The sequence below is a fragment of the Corvus cornix genome, chromosome 3, assembly GCF_000738735.6.
Source record: "Corvus cornix cornix isolate S_Up_H32 chromosome 3, ASM73873v5, whole genome shotgun sequence".
In the NCBI taxonomy this organism is placed as follows: Eukaryota; Metazoa; Chordata; class Aves; order Passeriformes; family Corvidae; genus Corvus; species Corvus cornix.
In genome coordinates, this window is record NC_047056.1 from 97080526 (window position 1) to 97103873 (window position 23348).

At 36.7% G+C, this 23348-nt stretch overlaps 1 protein-coding gene across 1 annotated transcript in view; it reads right to left on the reverse strand.

The window, feature by feature from the left end:
* The window catches only part of EIPR1 (EARP complex and GARP complex interacting protein 1), a 76207-nt gene that overhangs the window by 41411 nt on the left and 11448 nt on the right, over positions 1-23348 (reverse strand). The window contains exon 3 of the mRNA XM_039569437.1: positions 20929-21061. Within this exon, the coding sequence (XP_039425371.1) occupies positions 20929-21061 (133 nt within the window). The remainder of the gene's footprint in view (positions 1-20928; positions 21062-23348) is intronic.

Genomic DNA, 23348 nt, shown 5'->3' on the forward strand with positions numbered 1-23348 from the left:
AAAAGCAGGGGGAGTGACTGCCAGCTGAAGGATGAGCTAAATGAGAAGTCCAGAGGATAAGCAGCAATGAGTGATACATTTTCTGTTCTGAGGTCATTTCAGATGCCTCTATCTCCAACTACATTTTAGCTGATTTTAGTCAAGGGCATCTGATTACAGAGCTGTGAGCAAATGTGACCAACTTTCATCAGTGGAAAGGAAAACGGCAGCAACTGTAATTAGAGTGTTTTCAAGAGGAAGGAAGGACACTGAAAAGGCCTTCTCAGGCTAAAATGGTACTAATGTGGGAAAAAACATGCATTATAAAGGTCACTAATCTGGATACTCTTATGGAAAAAGAGGCACCCAAACAACACTGAATAGGACAAAAAGTAACTGGTACATAATAAGTCCTGAATACAAGAATGCAGACATGTTTAAAATGCAGTCATATGAAATAAAAGGAAAAAAAAGGTAGGTAGGTCAAACCTGTAGGGAAAAAAGGCCCTTTCTGTGACAGGAAACAGGGATAGGAAGAGGGCTTTATATGAATTCAGAACACACAATCACTGGGTATTTGATAGATTGCGCTGAGTATAAATTATATGTATGATGCACATAACTGTTCTACAGTAATTTGGATATACAAGTTGAATACAGTAAAAAGAGACCATACATCTAAAGATGATAGAAAATCCCCTATTTATTAACACTTAATTGAACTTTTGCTAATTGTAGAGCATGCTAACTAAACAGCTATTTCCAAATCATTTCAGGCAAATTGTTTACTCTAGATCCACATGCCACTGAGGAAGAGAAGAAAGAGAAGGGGATGGCTACCTTTCCTTAGCAAAGGGCAAACCCACACACAGTGTGCATTGTACACCATGCAAGTAATAAGTAACTTAAAGTGCAATAAAGCTAAAGAAGGGGAGATTTATCAAACGCTTCACTTCAATGTGACAGAACAGTAATGAACAGCTTCTGGTAGATTATAACTACTAAAAGGTCTGTACTATGCATATAAAGCATTAGCTTTTCCACTGTCATCAAGATCATGACAGAGAACCACAACATCAAATCACAGAAAACAAACTACATGTTCCTCAAGCCATCTTTCCTCTCAGTACAGCACAACAAGTCTTAAGAGAACTTGAAAATGTCACAAAGAAATGTAATAATCAAGAAACAGATTTTTAGAGAAAGTGCCCTACACAAAAGACTTTTCAATGCACTGATGGGATACACATCATAAGGTCACCCCAAGACACCAGTCCTATCTTCCCCAAGAATTATCTAATAAATATTACCTTTTTCTTTTTAGTTGAAATTTAACCTACAAGGCTTCAACTAGTAATCAGTGGTGAGATAAATTCTTAAAATCTGTGGTACAAACTATGACATAATTAAAAATGAAGACTCAACTATCACTTCTGAAGTCTTTTTGGGAGGGAGGGGGGTATTTTTGGTTTGCTTGGCTTGGGTTCTTTTGCTGTTGTTGTCTTTTTGTGGGGGTTTTTTTTGGTTTTTTTTTAATGTTTTTGGGGGGGATTTTGGGGTTTTTTTACAAACTAGCTAACAAACATAAATTTTTATGCAGCCAGATTTTGAAAAGCATCGAGACTGATTTTAAGTATTGTCCACTTTTGATAAATTTAAAATTACTCCTATTAGAATATATGTAAGTATAATGAGATTATGAAGGCTATTTTACATAGCAGGTGTCTGAATACAGAAACCAAAGAGGCCCTTTCCACTCTCATGTACGACATGTACAGCAATATCCAACACTGATGTTTCATTATCCTGGTTCAGTTTCAATCCAGACTTCTCATTTCATTTACAACAATCTGCTCTGTTATTCCACTTTTCTTAAAATTCTCTGATAATTGTGAAGCAGCCTGTAAAACTTGCATGATCACCTCCCACACTGTATTTTTTCTGAAAAGTTATAGCAGACTGCATTCTTATGGTTTCAACTTTTCTTGCTAGTAGATGGTTAGGTGGTCCCAAAATTATGTCAAACTGTGGTTGATAAAACATGGAGCAAGTGTATTAACATGTCTATGCCCTGCATCTGTTCAGGAAGCAGTGAGAACATGTCATATACACACGCCCATATAGCAACAAACTTGCAAATACACAATGGACAAATTTAACTTTCTTCTGAATACCAGAAAGGAAAAGGAAACAAATCCCTGTAATAAACTATGCAGTACTGAACTCTCCTTGGCTTGTCTTAAACAAACGAAATGAGTAGTTATACAGGCGTCACATAATATGAATTCTCGTCCTTAACAAACAATAAATTACTTCCGCATAGGCCAAATCAGTTGAGGGAAGACTGAAAACCAAAGACTGAAGTGCAACATCAAATTTATATTCCATAAAAAGATTGAAATTCCAAGTACTGCTGCTTTGTGCAGCAAAGGTTTTATATGAGGGGAGGTGGGGAGAAACACGTTCTCAAGACATCTTTCCTCTTACTACAGTACCACAATCTTAAGACAGCCTTGAAATGACATTTTAACTTCTTAAAACTGGAGTATTAGTTCCTTGCACAATCAGATTTCCAGACTGAAAACCCTAAAACAATTAAACCAGCATTATTTTGAAGATTGAAGGAGGCCAAAGCATATGCATATATATATGTGTGTATACATAGAGAGAAATGCCCCTGAAACTTGATGTGACCCAGGCTCCTACAACACTGGTGGTTTGAAAACTGAAGTCCAGGTTGGTGCAGAATTTCATATGCAGAATTTTATGCAGTTTCATGCCTGTTTTACTTCACTGGGACTAGTGGTGAAGGATAAAATTAACTGCACATCAGAAAGGGTAACACTAAAAGCCAACAAGCACAAAACTTTGACACTTAGCACAGACATTATCCTCTGCTTTCAGTTGGGTTTGATGATGCTCAGGGAAAGTGTGAGATCACTTTCCAGCTGCTGAACGTCCATCCATCTTGAACAACTGTATGTGCATTGCAAATATTCTGATTCTAATTTTAAACTTCGGAGAAATTCTGGAATTAGATACATGGCTGAAATCTGTAGAATAAAGACTTTATTCAGAGCACTACTAATTTCTCCTTGGACAGTTTGACACTTTGTTAATTCCCAGATATGAGAAACAAAAATGGAATTTCCACAGCTAGCCATAGAAGTAATTTTAGATATGTCTGGCCTTAAGGAAGGCTTAATTTCCCTTTATATAAGGAACTTTTTAAAAGACACTGTTTTCACCTTTGTAAAAGAGAGGGCAAATCTAAGTGCTGAGTGAAAGTGTCACTCTTCTGATAGATGAAGTGGAGCTTTTTCTGGGTCACAATTCCTCTTAATCAAATAACAACTAGCTACAAACCTACAGAAATCCATAAACACAAACAGGAACTCTCACTACATAGAAATCAAAATCCCATAACAAGCTTCCCATGGCCACATGAAAAGCTCACTAACAGTATACCGTATTTGTGGCATTACCCATATAGCCTTATTTCCCAAGCGATAATATTAAAATTTAAAAATCCAGCGTTACTAGGTAATTTCACTACCACCTCTGTAGTGCCATTGCTTATCTAGAATGCCTACAGCCAAAGAGAAACTCCAGGTTTTCTCATCTTTTACTATCTTCACATCACATTACTGCACATACGCATACAAAATGACAATGTTTTTATCTACCAGCTCTCATATTATCTCTTTAAAATGTTAAAAGATAAGTATGAAACCAATATTTAAATGACAATACCAGTTATTCTGTAAAAGAAAGAAAAACAAGCTAAACACATAGTGTGTCTATGTCGTGCTTGTATGCCTTCCTTAAAACTCTTTATATGGTTGGAAAACATTTTTGCATCCCTACTTCATATTGAAACAAGAATTTTTATTTATGTCACAGCATCAACGAGGAAGAGAACAGATAAGGCTGTGTTGCAGTTTTATCACTGAGTGTATCAAGAAAAATGTTACAGGGTTTACTAAGCACTACTGAACTTTCATAAAGAATAAGTCAAAGGTTTGAAGAAGGATGCCCCAGTGTATTCCTCACACACTGTTCACATAAAATGATCCAGGAATGAGACAATGAACTATTGAATTTTTGCCATATTTGTTCTTCCTCATTCAAGAGGGGGAAATATTTGTTCCTCATCATCCCTCATCTAATTCATCATACATCTTCAGTATATCTTTTCCTAGGTATAGCTAAGGATGGACTAAATGTACTGTTCCAACTGCAACAACCACGGGTTAAGCACCATTTCCCCAAGACCACCAATATTATCTCCTGGATAATATTGTCCTCCAGAGGACAATATCTGCTACAGTGACTGCACATAGTTTAATCTACCTAGTTCTGTTGAAATGATCCAGGCTTGCAAACAAGCAAAACAGAATTCAAGGAAAAAACAACTAATCCCATACTTTGACAGCACTGAATTAGGAAGCAACTACACATGATGCTGGTAGCAATAAAGGTACAGTAGTTAAATGTAGAAACAAACTTTGGTGAGTTCAAACTTTGTTGCATTCAGCCAAAGTCTAACACATAATCATGACTATAGAACATGAGGCCATCTTTGGTGACTACTTTACAAGTTGAGCAAGTGAGAAAGCCCTCTGCATGCAGACCATACAATTTGCAAAGGGTCACAACATGGTCAATCAGTATCAATTTTCCCTGCAGCACTCAAAACGACCTCTCAATGAGGGCTATTTCCATGACAATTTTTGGCTTTATACTACCAGCTGGTTCCAACACAGAAAAAAAAGTAAAAACTGCCAACTGGTGGGACATCCCATTTATCCTCCTCCAAACACTATTCCCCTTGGAGCATTGCTCCAACTTAAATTAAGAGAAAGAAATAAGCGTGGGGAAAAAAATATCTGCCTGAAATTTAAACGTAACAGGAAGTTACTAACTGGAGTTCAAAAGGAAACACGTCTGTAAGGTTAACTACAAGTACCTGTTACTCCTTTATAGAGTTCCTCTATGCACAACCAATCAATTCACTGCACTACTGCTGCTGGAACAGAGTAGCCATTCCTTAAGAAGTACACAATAATTTCTGGACTAGATGCAAAAAGAAAATCCTGTGGGTGTAAGAACACTGCTGATTCCAGATGCAACACAGTTGTTCAGGACACTGAAAGTCATTCCTGCTGTTGTAGAAAATTATTACTTTTTTATGAATTGGCAGTTTTCTAAGCTAGAAGGGATGGCCTATACACTTCATCCTGCTTTTGATTTTGCATCAACAACGCCTACAGTTGAAGACTCATAAATGAAAGAAGTGAGCTTTGTCACATTTCCAGACTTAGACAGAAGAACCTAAAATTTTAAGTAATTCAGAATTATTATAAAGATTCCTTCAGAAAATGCCACTGGCTGCAAAACTACAAAGAATGCAACTGAACATCAGATATCATAAAAATCTGTTTATACAATCTCCTTAATTTATTCTCTTTAATAAACAGCAGCTTTAAAAAGGACTTAACATGCAACCTCAGTAAACATACTAAGAAACCAACTGATATCTGGACCATTGATGCAGTAAATCAGAATATCCAAACAAGAAATACAGTCTAATTTGCCACCATAGAGAGTAAGGGCTCTTACCTAGACCTATGTTAGTTTTTATATTGTTAAGAACAAAATGTCATACTTGCTATGTTAGACCTGTGATTTTCCAGTTGAAAACAATCTGGTAATTTCATTATTTTCTCATGCTGAATCCCTTTACTGAAATTCTCGCTCCTCAAATGTTTTTTGTAAGGGAGCTAGAGAAAGAAACTCTTCTACTTAAAAGTTTAACAGTTTGAGTTTTAACCAAAAAAAAAAAACCAACAAAAAAAACCAAAACAAAAATCCCCATGGCAGAACAAAAGAATCCCCAATAGAGCAAAAGGCAAAAAACCTCACCTGAAACTACTTTAGAGAGACTTTTATCAAATATTTCAAAACCAAATATGAAATACAAAAAATCCAAAGAATATATGGAATATAAAACCCAAACCCTCAATGGAAGTGTGGATACTAATCAATACTCTGCAATTTCAGAAAATGAGGACTTAGTACATTCAGAAACACACCAACTCTGTTTGCCTTTGTCATTCAGGTGTGGAATGATGCACATCTAGGACTCGTGAAAAGTCAGTATTATTGCTCACCCATGTTCACTGACTGGAGCCGCTTCTGCAAAAGGGAAGCTACTACCTTTTGAAGTAAATTCAGATATATTAGAAAAAAATAAAGCAGAGACTTATTTTAAGAGGAGCAATTAAAAATAATCTTTATTATTTCACAACAAAGTTTAAAACAATATTTTAAGAAGTTAGCACCCCTCTTAAGCAAAGTGTTAAGTAGATATTACAATAATATAAAAGAAGTATAAGAAAAGAGTTAAATTGACATTTATGAAACACTACCACCTGCCCCTCCCACCCCTCCACTCTCATCCAACATATTCAAGTGGATCTTAATCCCAGTTATACAGGTCCACATCAGCCAACATTACAGTTCACTATTGTTCAATTGTCTGCCTTCATGCTTCTGGTGTCACTTGCTGAATAAAACCCACCATGCTGCTGCAGTCCTGATCTGTCAGAAGCTTCCAGCAGACCAGATATAGGTCTGCTTAGTCCTCAATCATATCATTTTACATACCACTTTAATCTTTGTGTTCAATCACTCTTTATGGTCTTTCTTAATTAAACACATGATATATCACCCTTGATTGTTCTTCCTTCTCCCAAAATTATTGCCAGCCTCCCAGTCTCTTTTTGAACAATACCAAAAGACCTTTTATATGTACATCAGTAATTCAGTATTTTAAAGTTAATTCTTGATCATCAATAGCTATACGCACCTGTCTGTACTATCTACAGGAACCATGTTTTCATATTACTTTTTGCTGTCATTCTACCTCATTCCCCTGTGTTTAACCTTGAAACCTGAATGACCATGTTTCCTACATCACTGCCTGCAGACATTCACACTGAAGCTGGAGGAGCTGAAGTATCAGTGCCTGACAGGGTTTGCTCTTTGATCAGCGCAGGTGGTGCAAAGCCAGCTGCCTGCAGTTATCCTGTTGCCCAGGGAACAACAACTGAAGTGTGTACTTCCTAAATCTGCACAGGAGGCCCTTCTGCAGCATTGCCACAGCAGCTCGTGCTGTGCGAGGCTGAAGTGGCGAAGCTGCTATAGCTACAGCCCAGCTGGTGCCCATTAGTGCTCTCGGTATGACAGGAACAAGCAGCTAGTGTTCAGAACCCTCCTCCCTTCCACTGACAAACAGCACTCTTCCTTATAAATCAATGCAAACATCCTTCCTCAAGTTTAATAAAATTAAGAAATAAAAACAAAATTACACAGGTATGCATATTTTGTTTAAAAAAAGAATATGCCTTTCAGTCTTTCAAATCAATAAAAAAATAAACTGTATTCCATTTATTCAACATCATGCCCTTCACAGGCAAAAAAAGAGGAGGAAAACAGATCATTTGTTTTCTGGGTTAATAACTTCATCTTTTGTCCTAAAAGCCTGTGTAGTCTTTGATTTTACATTTTTTCTGAAATACACAGGGTGAGATATATGTAGGAATAAACAGGCAGTTAAATTTTTCTTTCCATTACTTAAATTCACTTTTTAGCTACCAAAAACCAGACATTGATTTTCAAAAAAACCCAAAACAAAACAAACAAAATCCCCACAAAACATCTCACTCTTTATCCTAATAGAAGTATATGATTGCATTGTATATACAGATGTCTAAGGAGGTTTTAAAAACCTCACCTGCTGCATACTAATGCAGCTAGAATGATCTAAGAGCGTGCAAAGGGGTTGGGTAAGACATGGAGAGACAGGTAAACCCATCATTTTCTATCAAAGAACAGGAGCCTGTGCAGAAAGCAGACAGTCAAATTGGAAAAAGTATAAATTGCACTTTTTTATAGTCTGATGCTTCTTACGTTATCCCAAGGTGATTTCAGACATGTTTCAGCACAGACCTTTTTTTGATTATATACTCTGCAGATATACATCTGTTTGAGGGAGGTCAAAATTAACTGATTGCACTTCTGGAAGTCTGCCATATGGGGACAGCCCAAGCAAAGAAGTGCAACCATTGCTATACTGGTGAGCTGAACTCTGCTCTTCAGGCAGAATTTGACCGCAATAATGTAAAAGCTGCAACAACAGTGAGAGCCACACAAGCAGAAAGGTATTGGCTTGCCATATAAAAACAATTTGTGAGATTTAACTCTGTGCTGAGGAGAGCTGCACAGTACACCAATAAAACTTAATGAGGCATATTTACATGTTGGCTTCCATCATCACAAAGGCGAGTGGAGCTGAACAGCATTGTCCACATTGCTGCTTTTACACACACAGAAGTTGTCTCATGGAGGTAACTCACTTTCATCACCAACAAAGCCATGGCAGCTGTTAACGAAGTAAGGTGAGATGAAACCAATGCACTTAAGTTCCCACTTGATATTTCTTAAGTATTAAAAATTGTGTTCCTCAACAAGTTGATGGGAACTGCAGACCATTTATCCCCCCATTGAATCAGGCACCTTAATAGACAGTTGCATATTCAATCGTATATCTAAATAACCTCAAGCATTCCCATTCTACTCCACAGGAGTTCCAAAGACAAATATAATTACAGTTCATAGAAATCTACCTCAAGCACGACAAATGCCACTCCATCCAACATGAGCAGCTTACGTGGCTGCCTCAAGCTTGACGAACCAAGTTCTAACCACTAGCTCAATTCAAAAAGGTAGGTTCACTACCCCTTACAGCAGCCTTCCACGGTCTCCACTTGGTACTTCCCCTCAATAGAAATCCAGACGTGTGGCCACAACCAACACACACAAAGTTTATTCCAGCAATAAATTGGGATTCAAAGCTTAGATCTCAGAATCATAATCTGCTTGTATCTTTACATTAACTGGACAATTTGGGTAGCTCACTTCCAAATGTGCTCACACATCACGCAAAAGTAAGTAATGGAAGAAAAGAATTATAAACAACTACTAGCTAGATACACTATTTTGAGATATACTCAGTTTTCTGTTCATTCAGCCAATTACAAAATGCTACAATAAGAAAGGTATTTTTACTAATACAAGGAAAATAAGTTGTGGTCGAGCTTTTTCTTAGTTCAAGGTATCAACAACTAGCATATCCAAACAGTCTAAAGAAAGAAAAAGACTGAATATTGCTCTATGCTAGTCAGTAGTTTTCTCAAATTGGGGCATTCAAACAATACATCATGTTGTTAGTTGGCAGCTAATAACTATGCAGTTCTCACTTGTTTACACCTCAGAAACACTCACAAGAGAGAAACCCCACCACATTTTTTTTTATTGAACTCAAGTGGAGAAAGATATATAGCTCTTCCCTAAAAGGCTTATAATACAAGAAAAGAAATTATGAAAACATAACCAAATAGAAACATTTTGGTGGTCAAATCTTCAGCTCAGAGATGGGATACAATTCCTTTGCTAGTACTGACCAAGTACAATTTACGTTTATTTCAAATGCAGACTCTTACTGGTGTGTACAGTCTCGCTGGGATTAGAGGTATGGATCTTTAGGATGGATGGATAAGGAAGGTGAGAAGGGAGAATCACCCTTTATAAACATCAGCAACTAGAGTGCATGGAGCTCTCAGCTCAAATGAGAGATTATGGTTTAGGATTAGAAGGTAGACCAATGCTGCAACATGCAGTTGGTGTCTGCTAGAAAGATGAAAGGATAACACAACCATCTGACAATGAGAAGGAGTTTCATATTTATAGTCTTGGTCCTTGTGTATGACTTTAATAACCTCAGTGTCTAGCAGAGGGGTCTTTGCTATCCTCAGGATTGAGGGATCCCAGGCTGCAAAGACCAGTGGGAAAGTCTGGTGCAATGCAGACTTACCCTTCACAAAGGAGCATCAAGTTAGGGAATATTTAAAGAAATTAGATCCTAGTAATGCATCCCCAAGAACTGAGGAATGGCCAATGTATTTATGAGGCCAGTTTCAATTAACTCTAAAAGGTCATGGTGATGGAGAGAGGTTCCTGAGGACTCTGAGAAAGTAAATGACATTCCTATATTTAAGATGGGCAAGAAGGATCTACACACTAATCACTCTCCCCTTAGTCCCCAGGAAGGTGACAGATTAAGAGAATCTGAAAAACATTTCCAAACATAACCTGGGACTACTCAGTACAGATTTATGAAGGAGACATCATGTCTGACAAATATGATTGCATTCTGCAGTGAAAATCAAATTAAAAATAGGCTTGGTAAAAATGGGGAGAGTAGTTGATGTTATTTACCTTTAACAAGCCTTTGGTCCATAACATCCTCACAGACAAACTGAAGAATTGGAAGGCTGGGTTCAAAACTGGTTGAACTGCCATTCTCAAAGGCTTGTGATCAGTGGCATAGAAGTCATCTGCAGCCAGTCACTACTGGTGTACCCCAGGGGCTGACAGTGTGGCCAGCACTGTTCAGCGTCTTCATTAATGACCTCAGGGAACATCGAAGGGACAGAAACAGGCTGGAGAAACAGACCAACAGGAACTCTGAAGTTTAACAATGCTCTGCAGAAAGGGCCCTGAAGGTCATGGTGACAGCAATTTGAGCATGTGAAACAATGGAGAAATGCTGTTAGTCTACTAGATGGCACATGCACCCACAATGGATATCATAAAACTATGCTGAGCTGCAAAACAGTCTTCAAAATATCAAAAAAGGCACATGAACATTACCTTCAAATTCTCGTATTTCCTGTAGCTCTGTCACTTAAATAGCTGCAGTAGTAGAAATGTCGTAAGTTTTATGTCTAATGGTCAGAAACATTGATGCTTGTTTGATGACACATGAAATAAAAAAAACCCTCACACAAGAGAATTAAGGTTTCAAACTATTGCCTAGAATTAGGAGAAAAATCTCAAATTATAACAGTCCTCAAAACATTTTAACATGGTTTCAATATGAGGACATGCAATAGAATATGCTACAGAATCGATGTCATCAGATAACTAGATTGACTCCAGATTTGCTACTTTATAAAAAAAATATCATTTAGCTAAAATATTTAAGATATGGCTAGTACTTGAATTGTGATGTTGATATAAGCCAGCAAGAGGGAATAAAAAAAAGAAGAAGAAATAAGAAAAAAAATCTTTATCATTCTCTTAAGAGTATGAAAGCAAGTGACATTCCTTTGGTCTTCCCCAGCTTTTCAAGAAAGATGGGATAATGGAAAAAAAAAAGCAGGCTCCTTCCCATGGTAGAAAGAAGGTCATGAAATATGGAATGCAAGAGAGTGTGGTTGCAAAATGTCTTAACATTTACTGGAAGGAACTTGCATAGTTATACTTGGCTTCACTTGCATTATTTGGGAATAACTCTGAAGTCCAACACAAAACTAATCTAACACAGAGAAAAGCAAGCCTTTCACTTATTTAACAAACTGGTTGGACAAGAATGCCTAAACACATATTGTAAGAATGTATGTGTTTCTGCAAAACAATATTTACAACAATAGCATTGACTGGAAGTGGCAAAAGAACACATTCTCTTGCAGTTTTTTATATTAGTTCAGATAAATATTTGAAAAGAGTTAAAAAACTGCATGGCATTAGAGACAGAAAAACACTTCTTCTGTTCTAAGCTTTAAAAAACAAAACAAAACAAAACAAAACAAAAAGGTGGAGGAGAATGAAACCTTCTAACAGTGAATGAGAGATCAGCCTGACAATTCAAGAGATTATCCCCCAGTGACAGCACTAATTCAGAAGCATTTTATCCACTTTCTGCATTTAAAGCACTCTTTTCAATATCATGACCATTCTGTAATACTTGAATTTCAGTAATTTTCTCTCCTCCCTCTTCTGACATTCATTCTCTTTTGCTTCATGCCAAAAACATTACAATTATCCTGATAATCACTGTCAAAATAAAGATGAAATCCTAAATCAAGGGATAACAAGAACCTGTGCTTCAAGTTAATTATATTATACGTGGTCCATGGTCCCCCAGTTCTTAGACTTTTCACTGTGTATCTGCTCTTACAAACTGGCTTAGACACAACAGAGCTTGACTCCTACAGCAGTCTTACACGTAAGTAAGATTATAGCACAGACTATGATATAACAGCTACGTTACCTCTCGTTTGGACAGAACTCAATATACCTCTATGCATAGAGGCCTTCAAATTTGAATAGCAATTAACAACAAGCAAGGAACAATTTCTCAAGCTGTTCAACACTTGTGTAGTATTTTTTTATCACATGGATCAGACAGTCAACCATTTCACTTAAAACCCTTTTTGCATGGTACTTTTAAAGGAACACTCAAATTACATGCAAGAGCTAGAATTCCTAGAAAAAAAAAAAACAGGTACAAACTGAAAAGAACATTAGGAGAACACCAAGCACATTTATTTCTTCCTTCAAACTATGGGAATAAATTTTCTTCTGTACATCCCACCGCTACTGCTGAGAAGAGGGAATATTTAAAGACACATTCCAATTCCGTGCCCATATGAATGATTGTCGTATATCCCTTGGCTGTACCAATGATTTCCCTATGCAGAGTGTTTTCATTACAGAAAGCAAAAGTGTCACCTGCTGTCTTCAATACTAAGCAGATGAAGCATCACCAGCAGCATTATATCCGGTATCCTTACTGATGAATTTCTCTGCAGAAAGTTTTTTTAATACACAAGTTCACTGTGTGGTAAGTGCAATGCACCAGACAGCCATAACTTATGGCAGATTTAATGTTTTGAAATAATGGATTTTAAAGGCAAACTATTTTCAACAAAATTAAACACCAGTTTTGTGTTTGTATGCTCTGGATCTACAAAGGCAAGCTATTTGTATGAAGTCTTCATAAGCACCGCACCAGGGCGCCTATCTTGTTTGGAAAAATCCAAGTGAAAACCAGGATGTGTGCACACACATGCCTGCCTGCCTGTGGAAAATTGCAGGTAACAGCTTTGTCCAGTCACACTTCCTTTTGCCCTCTGGTGGCTTCCTACGTCCCTACATGAAACAAGTGCAGAACCTATTTTTGTAGGAGTTTAAAAATACATTTGAACTGGGACAACAAATGAGTTTCCACATATATTTCCACAGATTTGAATAAGAATTTGAATTCTTAGGAGAAGCAGGGGCAAGAACAAATACAAAACATGACAGCAACATAGAAACTTACTAATTATGCTTTTAAATTTAGATTAGACAAAGATTCTGCTTTTAGATTTAGTTTTTCCCCTTCCTAGTGAAAGCAATTCATCTAGCTTTATCTCATGTATTTAAAACAATGATTTATCTGAAAGGCTAAAGTTAAAACCAAAGGAGGCATTCCACTGTGAGCTCCTGAAACAGCATTATTAGTGTAACAGTGTCAACTACCTAGTCTTGCAGAGCTGACACTTTTAGGTAATTTCATGCCATGCAAAAGGTGAGAATGGAAGGACTCAAAAGATGAGCTCCTCTCTTTACAAAAGTTAGTTAACGCACATAGAGAAAAATAGTTTAAGCCATCCAAACATGATGGTGTACTATAACGTGGTAGTTGCAGTTCAGGAACAGTTCTTTGTATCAAGACTGACAGTTTTCTGTGCCTTATGCGCAGCAGTAGATGAGGAAGTCAGCAAAACATCGGCATCCTTACAAAAGGCACTGAAAATAAAACAGAAGTGATTGTTTCACAGCCCCATGAAAACCTGCTAAGCCTTTCTATGAACTCAGAAATCACCAACCTGGCAAACAACTCTAGTTCATGATCTGATTCAGCATTTGGTATCTGAAAGCAGCTAGAAAGAAGTACATTCCTCAGAAGCAAGAACTAGTACAAATTAAGACAATTATCATTGCTAGAAACTTAATTTTGTCTCAATGAATGCATGCACCTAATACCTAGTAATTAAACATTCTCTTCAAGCTGAGCAGCATGAAGCTTTCACTTTAATTCATCAAGACTCTTTGAGACGAACCAACCAAACACGTACTAATCCTTATCACAACAAAACCACCCCATAGCATTAGACACTGTAAAAGTGCTATACAAAAAAGGATAACTGTTTCAAAATATCTTCTTCTGTAGAAGGATGAAATTATCTCTAAAATGATTACTCTTAATTTTGTCGAATAAGCCACACAACAGAACCACCATATTAAGATCAGCAGAACAGAAATTCTTGAACAGATCTTCATATCTTAATTTATTTCATATACATCTTTATAATATCTTTCATCTAATTTCTGAAGTACTTGCATGTTTCCCTTCAGTAATTCTCCAAAACAAACGACCTGTGTATTTTACAGAAATGTGCAATGGAGAACCATGACAGATTTTTTTTCTTTTGGCAAGTTACTTAAAACATGTCAGGTACAGATCTCTAGCCCTGAGGCCAGAAAGCACAATCAAGCTGATTTTTTTTTTGCAGGATAAGTTAAAAGGAGGCTACACTCCAACTATTCATGAACTTCTTGGACTATGACTGGGCATCATTGTCTGAAAGTACACTGTGTAACTTGGCGCACACCAAAACTGCTCAGGGAGTACCCTCACAGTTTAACAATAGGCTTTACTGCAAGGCAGTTTCTAAGTGAATGCCATGGCCCTGTTCAAGTTACTAGAATACATACATAACCTTAAAATAATAGTCTAATATCCTGAGACTATTTATTTTACTCTACAGGTTACAGTTTCCAGAAAAAAATGATCATTACAGCAATATTGCTGTAAAAAACCGACCAACCAAACAAAAAAAGCCCCCAACAAACAAGCAGTCAGCTGACTGATGCCAAAAGCTGATTATTCAACGTCAAGACTTTCACAGCCAGCAGGTTCTATTCCTCACAAACTAGCAGTTAAGGGTTGTTTTCTTCCTAAATTGTTTCAGTGTTGATACAGCTCACACACACACTTTCCACATCTGCTCCCACCCTACCTGACATCATTAGAGTAAATCACTCCAAACATCAGACGTTAACGCTGTTATTTTTATCGCCTACATTGTCACATACTAATTTTCAGGTTTTCAATTACATAAAGGTACTCTTGTGGTTGTGAAAATAGCCTTGCAACCCAATTCACAATTGCATAAACGATCAGAATAATCATTCTGTTTAGTTTGCTGGCACAGTTTAAAACAGCTAAAAGAGAAGTTGAAGTCTCCAGACCACTGTTCATCTTACAGCAAAATCAAAACTAAAAGTTAGATTCAACAATTTAAGACTTGGCAAATTATTTCACTGATCCTTTCAGCAAATGCCACAGGAAGAAAAACAAGGTCTCAGGAAAATAGCAGAAGTTGCCACAGATAAAGAAGAAACAAAATGCAAAACAAAAAATGCTAATCAAAAACCAAAACATGCAGACATTTAACCACAATAATAGACTTGTGTATTGACAGACACTAAACATCTGCTAACACTTAAGGTCTGTATCTTATCTCTAACATTTCTCCAGCCTCCCCCAGAACTGATTGCCCAAAAGCTTTTTTACCATCTCATACCTTCTTGTGTTCTCACAAGTGGTTGCAGCCATAGGGTCACCGCTTAAGTGACATATCCCATAGTTGTTTCTGGGATCTCCTTCCTCAGGATCTCTTTATTTCTCCCACTCAACCATTGCCTTTATTTCCTCACTTTGTCTTTCAGCAAGCATTTCCCCTATTTAGACCTGTGACACGCAACAACACAATTGTCAACAATTATGTTGTGAGACATGGTCCTTTATTTTTGCCCCTCCAAGCATATCTTACCTCTGCACCCAGGAGACACACTGAAGTAGCTGCATACAATCACATCCTGAAAATTCACCTTTGCAGTAATGGATACCACTACCTTGATCCAACTGGAGGTTCAGCAGGCAAACTATTTTCCACCTATGCAAACTTTTCAGTTTCAGTCTGGATCGTTCTTCTATTTCCTCCCCTTTATCTCCCCATCACATCAGGCAAACCCACCAGCAGTTTGCCTTAACCCTTGACTTTCACCATCTCTAAGTATCTGGAGAACACGTAACAGAACACAGTAACTTCCCAAGCATCTGGCCATTACACAGTATCAAAATTCAAACAAACCACTAGTTTCTGCTGACATGCTAAATAGATTCATTTGTATCTAAGAGCAATGCATAAATCTGGGGGTTAATTCTAGCTTATAGGATATAATGAAAGCTATATCCAGGTTTTGCAAATAATGCTGTATAAACTATAATTATATTTATAAAATAATTATTTTAGAATGACAGCTTTTCCCAAATTCATCACCATGATCATTAATTTCAACCTCTTTACTTATTATTCTGGTCCACAGAGACCAGACCCAAGAGCCACTCAGAAAGAAGCCATCCATTGCTGGCAAACTGGCAAGTGAGTGCAGAACTCATTTAAATAGCTTGCAGAAAAATGCCCCTGAATTCCCCATTTCTTTAATGATGTAGCTGAAGTTTACTTTATAAGTCCACAGGAAATAGTCTGCCTCCATTTTAACCGCATCCTAAAAAAGCAGGTGAGAGACGCAGAGGGATGTATAAACAAGGCAACAGATTAAAAAGAAGTTCTGTATGAAACAAAGCACATGCAAGGCATGACTCAACCCCCCCAAACCCATATACAGCCTGCACCTATCCTATCACTGTGCATCCACCTAACTCGGAAATTTTTCAAACGCCACATAACAGTGTATGATAAGCTGGAATGACAAAAAGGGCATCATCAACATATTTCCAAGTATTACCCAACATCATATTAATCATCGTATCAATGGAGGGATCCCAATTTTTTTGGCCATTTCTAGAGCTGAGGCTCCCATCACCTACTTTACATACAAAAATTATTAGACACACCCTAGTCCATTGCCTGTTAGTATTTCTTGTTGCCTCAGAACGCAATTAAAAGTCCATTCAAACGGTTTTCTGAATTCCCCTCCTATAGCCTGAAACTTGAGCAATACTGAGACTGTATACAGATCATTTTCCAATGGAGGCTAGCACTTCGTCAGGTCTCCACTGTTCTAGTTCCCAAGTGACTCCCCTTTAGTGTGATTTACAGGGTTTTGGCATCTCACTTTTTCACAATGAAAAATTATCCTAGAGTAGGCTAGGATGCTCGTCTGAATAATGAAGCAAGCTTTTTTGAAACTTGCAGTAGGAATGCACATGTGAAATGATTTTCCCTTTAGCAGTTGAAGAGAGTGCTTAGATAGCTACAAACTTCCTGAAGACTAATTTATCTTCATTTTTAAACTTATTATTATATTTAGTGCACCATTATTCTCACTGGTTCATATCATTACTTGGAGGGTACATTTTTGACCCTCAACCCACCCCACCAATTCCTCTTTTCTGATATTTAAATGTGCATTTCTACTAAGAAATGCTATGATCTCCTAATTACTTTGTCACCTTTCTTACTCACTTTTTGGAAGTGTCACTCCTGTCACATTTTAATTTAACAAAAGTAATAAAAAAGAGAATAGCCAACTTACTACAGCTAGTCAGAACAGCAAAAAAAGAAGAAAGGTGTAAAGTTCCTAGAATTGTTCTCACAGGGATTTTCCACTAAATGCAGCATCCTCCATTTTAATTCTGGGCTACTGTAAAGCAAATTATTTGATTTCTACTTTGCTGAACATAAGTTTAGGATATTAGTAAGTATCAGGCAAATAAGCACATGTAAATTTTCAGAGATTAGGTATTAAACCATTAAAATGCAACTGTAGCACTCTCGCTTATTGCCACTTTTATTACCATCACCCCAAACCATCTCTAAATAGTGTTGTTCTCTCAAGAATCCAACCTTTTAGTTTTTTTTTTAAACCTAATCTATCTCATACTGAACTTTAACAATCTAATTTAACTTCTAAAGCTAGAAGACTACCAAACTCATTTCTCCCCTTGACTTTTACCTACTTTAAAGCTGTCAGTAACAATCTTGCTCTCTTCAAGAGGGAAAAAAAACCCACCACATACACCTGTTTTAATTCAGTTGATTTGTTGCAGTAGAAGAGAAAAACGATACAGCAACATGTCACTAAACTGACTAATAGTGCATGAGTTCATCTGGATACCTCAGATACTAATTTTACAAAGCCTTCTTCCCTTGTCCCCGAGATATTTAGACTATAATCCTTCTTTTCTCTTCTTATACCCAGCTTCTTTCACATATTTATGCACTTTCTCTCTTCAGTTAGGGAATCTGTGATAAAATACAACATTCCTAATTCTCACAACATCAAACAATTGCCAAACAGGTTTGCAAAAAGAGAAGCTACTTCTCAGTGTCTCCTCAAGACACATCTTGTCTATTAGCAATTTCAGTTACACTGGGAAGGCATTAATACATTTCTAGCACACAATACTGGTGAGTTAGCTAGAAATGTGGAGCACAGGCAAGTGCTGTGCCTCGAGCATAGTAAATTCCCGATCTTTTCTGGAGGTTAGACAAGATTATACACAACTAGTAAGCCTATCACTTGAGAATAAAATCATCTTCCTATAATATCAGTCGTAACAGTATAAAATTTCCTAAGTGACACATTAATGATTGGTGAAGGGGGGGGAGACCACTATAATTGAGGCAGGAACTAAGTCTAATAAGTTCTCCTTTTGTAATTTTGTGATTAAACCAGTGTTTTTAAAGTGTGTGCATGAGGAGGGATGGTAAAAGAGTTTCACAATTTTTTTTTTTAAGACAAAATGTCCCAGAAAATGGAATTTCTGGTTAATATCCAAAGACACAGTTGTTCCAATAATACTGGAACCATTATTATTCTAGTTAATGTCATAGTTGAGAATGCATCATTAACAAAGCCTTGTATTTTTTCAATGTCAAAATTAGACAAAGTAGTAAATACTGATGCTAACAATAACAGGAGGTTTCCTTCATTTTGACTTCAGAGTCAGGAAGGTATTTTCCTTTTTAAAACCTAATTGCACATTGATACTCTATTAAAATATCTTGAACAAAAAATACAGAGCACCATTTAACTTTACTGACTGTTCAGAGAACATAGTTCCCAAATAACGTTCTCAATAACGTAATGGGGATGATAACTGGATACTATGGAAAGATTTTTCACTGCGTTTGAAAAAAGAAATTTATATTTCTTAAACTTCCTATATAAAAGGCAAATTCCTCTTAACAAAAATCAAAGATCACGAGAGCTGTGAAAAAGTGCTCTTCTGTTTGCACCTACTACATCTTTTTTTCATACGTCAGTTATGGTTACTCTCTGCAAATGTGTGAGAGTAAAAGAAAACTCAGTATGTTTCCCAGTATAAAGGAGGAAATTTCACCCTATTCCATTAGCTTATCCAGTGAGCTACGAAACAGAAAATGTACATGATTCCACTTCTCTTCAATGCCACTTTTCACCACTTCTTCAAGTGACTTCAAGAAATAGCTATTAATAACGGACACACATCACATTTCCTCAATCTCCCAGTTTCAACAACAGTCAAGTCTTGACAGAAGAGCTGGTCTCAGACACAAGGGATGGGCACAATACTTACAGCTGTTCCTGACAGCATCATCTCATTTGACTTGTAGTTCAATGAGAAAATGCATTAAGAGTCTTTAAAATAACAAAGAAATGCAATACATTAAATTGTTGTAAAGGTTTCAATTGCTTAATTTGGTTGCATTACTACTTGAAATAAGTTGTCTGCTGAACTCTGTATTCCTTATCACAAAACCCCACACTGCGTGCTTTCAGTTCTATACACTGCTATTTAGAGTCAGTAACTGCCATTTGAGAATGAGATCTTGTGTTCTGCAGAATGTTAATGGATGAGAATTCTGAAGTAAGATGCATGAAGTATAAACAAGAGAGCTTAGTATTAAGAAATCAGATAAACTAAATCTAGAACACAAAGAATCTAGAATAGAAAACATTCATATGATTTAATAGGTCTAATAAAGGAAATTGGAAATCTCACAGAAATGCTCTCAATCAAAATGCCCACAATCATTTCAATGGAAAAATCTACTTATCTTCTCTCATTGGTTTTAAAAAAAACCCTAAGATTTGTGAAAGAAATTCAAATTTTAGCAGTTTTATTTCAATTCAAAAGGATTAGGAGAACTAGGCAATCCTGGAATCCTCTCCCTAATACAACCAGAAGGCTGAACAGTAGGAACACACATCTCTACAACTGTTCACGGATGTATGGAGCCTGAAACTCATTCCTTTTTTGTTATACTCTTGGACCGTATTTCCATGAAAGAACAGACTAATACTTATTAGAAGAAATATTTATTTCAATTGACACCTCAGATTTCTTATGTGTCAGAGAGAAAAATCACCCCCTTCCCCAAGTGATGCAAGTGGATTTTTCAAGCCTCGTGCCAGAAAATCTTCACACCTGCCTCACTCAGGAATTGCACAGAGATCCTTAATCTCAACTGTTGTGCACTCAGTGTAAGGTCAGACGAGGAGCATTCCTACTCAGGAGATATTTAGATAAGAAGCTATAGCTCTCTGTGGGCATACCTGAATTTCACATATGAAAAATAACATTATACACAAACTTTTTCTGCAGTTTTAAGTAAAGCTTGATGCTGGCATATTTTGAAAGACATTTACTTCCACTTTCAAAAGCAAACATATAAACCAATAAAAATGATGCATAAAGTAACAGGAATATATTTTATTTGCCATGCTTTGCATTCATCAGCCAAGCATAAGGTTTATTTTGCGGCTTTTCTTAACATGAATGCAGAAGTTGACTTCTAACCAAGATAACCTAAGGATATGACACAAATGAGGTAGAGGTAAAAGTGTAGCAGATTTTTTTAGAAATCCTTGTGTTGATAATTCTAAGTGAAAGTGTCTACGCATAGCTACAGGTTCAAACTTTGCACATTCAAAATATCAAAACACGTGTTCAAGTTGAGCACATTAAAAAGGACTTACTTTTATTGTAGCAGGTTGCTAGTACACCTTTATCTGCAGGACTGGTACTGATGTGCCAAATTTCACCCACTTGATGAAGGAGAACATTTTTGTTTATAATGTTATTTTCATCATCAAAATCTATGATGTGAATCTGCAAATACAATAAAATAGAACATTAGAGTTTCAGATGTTTTCCTGTGGGTCTTAATTATACATGATGACTACATGGAACAATTTAATGAGATTTTTATAACCGATACCTACTTTAATTAATTGTTATACTAGCAATTTACTATATCATTGATTTCATGCAGGATTAACTTTTCTAGGAAAACACAAGCAATTTCCCTGTTTGAGGAAATACCATGCTTATTCTCAATTTTCAACTTAAAGCTTGAAGGTGATTTTTCATTTAATGGCTAATAGTAAATAAGCCACGAATTACAATTCAACACTTCTTACAGCAATAAACAAAAATAACAACATTACAATCCTTAGTCTAAATGTCTGCACCAATTGTGTATCCAAATCATCTAATTCAAACCATCTACAAAGGAAGAAGGAGAGAGAGGGAAAGGACTCTTCTTTGAAGCAAATACTTTACACTCAGTAAGAAACTTTTTGAGAGTTCACTTTAGCAGTCACATATCTTTACCAAGATACAAACCAAATCTTTTTATACTGTATCGAAATACAAAATACTGAAAGATGAAGAAAAAAAAATAGTATTTAAATAGATAATATTTTTAAAAGTAGAACTAAGTTTGCATTTTATTATTTTAATTTTTGTTTGTTGCAGGTTTCTTTGCTATGAGTTTGGTTTTTTGATAGGCCCACATTACTATCATTTTTCCCTCCCCTTCTTTTAGTCAGTTGTTTTTCTATACTTGCCACAGAAATACAAGAAATTTAGCAAGATTCTTGTCTGGCATAACATACAGAAGGAACTTTACTCATGGGACTAATTCCCCTAAGCTCAACAGTGGAAAAATAAATTTAGAAGACTCACAAATTTTAAACAATTGTATCCTGATTAAAAATTAAGTTTCAAAGTTGGGTGAACAATGAAGAAGAAAAAGAAGCCAAGAGACATCCTATCATCATGACTGAATTAAGTCTACTGAATTAACTACTGAATCACTGCAAAAATCTTAGTTACGCAGAAATACAGAAGATTTTCTTAAAATACAGAGGCTGCAATATACGTCTTAACTTCAACTGAACACTATATTATTTTTAAGGGGCTGAGCTTACATGTTACCTTTTTGTTTATTGCCCAAACAGTCATCAGCAACTCCTCCTTGAAATATAATCCTGGACCTCATCACTTGTATTATTCTTCCATTTTGTCGTCCAAGGCATAGAACCACCTCTGCACTTGATTATCAAGCTGTCTTTTGAGACGTCTTTTGCTGCCTTGAACCTATGAATCTACTCAGGAATCAGGACACTATACATCTACCCCAACAACTGCATATCCATCTTAAAGAGTGACACTTCTGCCTTTCAAGAAAGATTAGTTTAACCTCATAGCTTGTTTTTGTTTGGAGTCTCTTTTGGCAGCTCAGGCCAAGTCTCTTATCCGAGAAAGTGAATCACAAATCTAAGTCCCATTTACTACAGCCACACAGATTCTTCCCACACTAACCAGGTTAAAAGAGTCACTTGGCACATAAGGGAGTGCTCTTTATCCCATGTGAAGCCCTTTGAAGGCACAGGTAACAAATTTCTCTCTGTCGTTATGTCTCAGATTCAGCTGACAACATGGACAGCTGTAAACTGGCGGAACACACAGGTAGCTATTGAAATGCCCAGACTGAGATCTTTAGGAAATATGAAATTTAATTCTTATGCAACAGTATTGTTTGCATGTTGTGAGTTGAAAAATTACATCTTTCACAGCTATGCCAGTCAACACCATCTACCAGAAAAAGTCAATCAGCATAACAGAAAGAACTGCAAAAGTTCCCCCAATGGCTTTTTGCTAAGGATCTTTCCACTCAACTTGATTTGAATACATGATATATAGAATAGTGACTTCACTAAATACTAAGGACAACAGAAATTTCATAGAAAAATACTCTAATACCAAATACTGCACACCACCATGTCCACCATTAAACCATGTCCTCAAGTGCCATATTCACGGGTTTTTTGAACTCTTCTGGGGATGATGACTCCACCACTTCTCTGGGCAGTCTCTTCCAATCCTTTACAACCCTTTCCATGAAAATATTTTTCCTAATATCCAGCTTAAACTTCTCCTGGTGTAACTTAAGGCTATTTCCTCTCTCTATTTCCTGTCCTGTCACTGGTTGCCTGGGAGAAGAGACTAATTCCCACCTGGCTAAAACCTCCTTCCAGGGAGCTGTAGACAGTGATAAGACTCCCCACCCCCCAGCCTCCTTTCCTCCAGACTAAACAACCTCAGCTCCCTC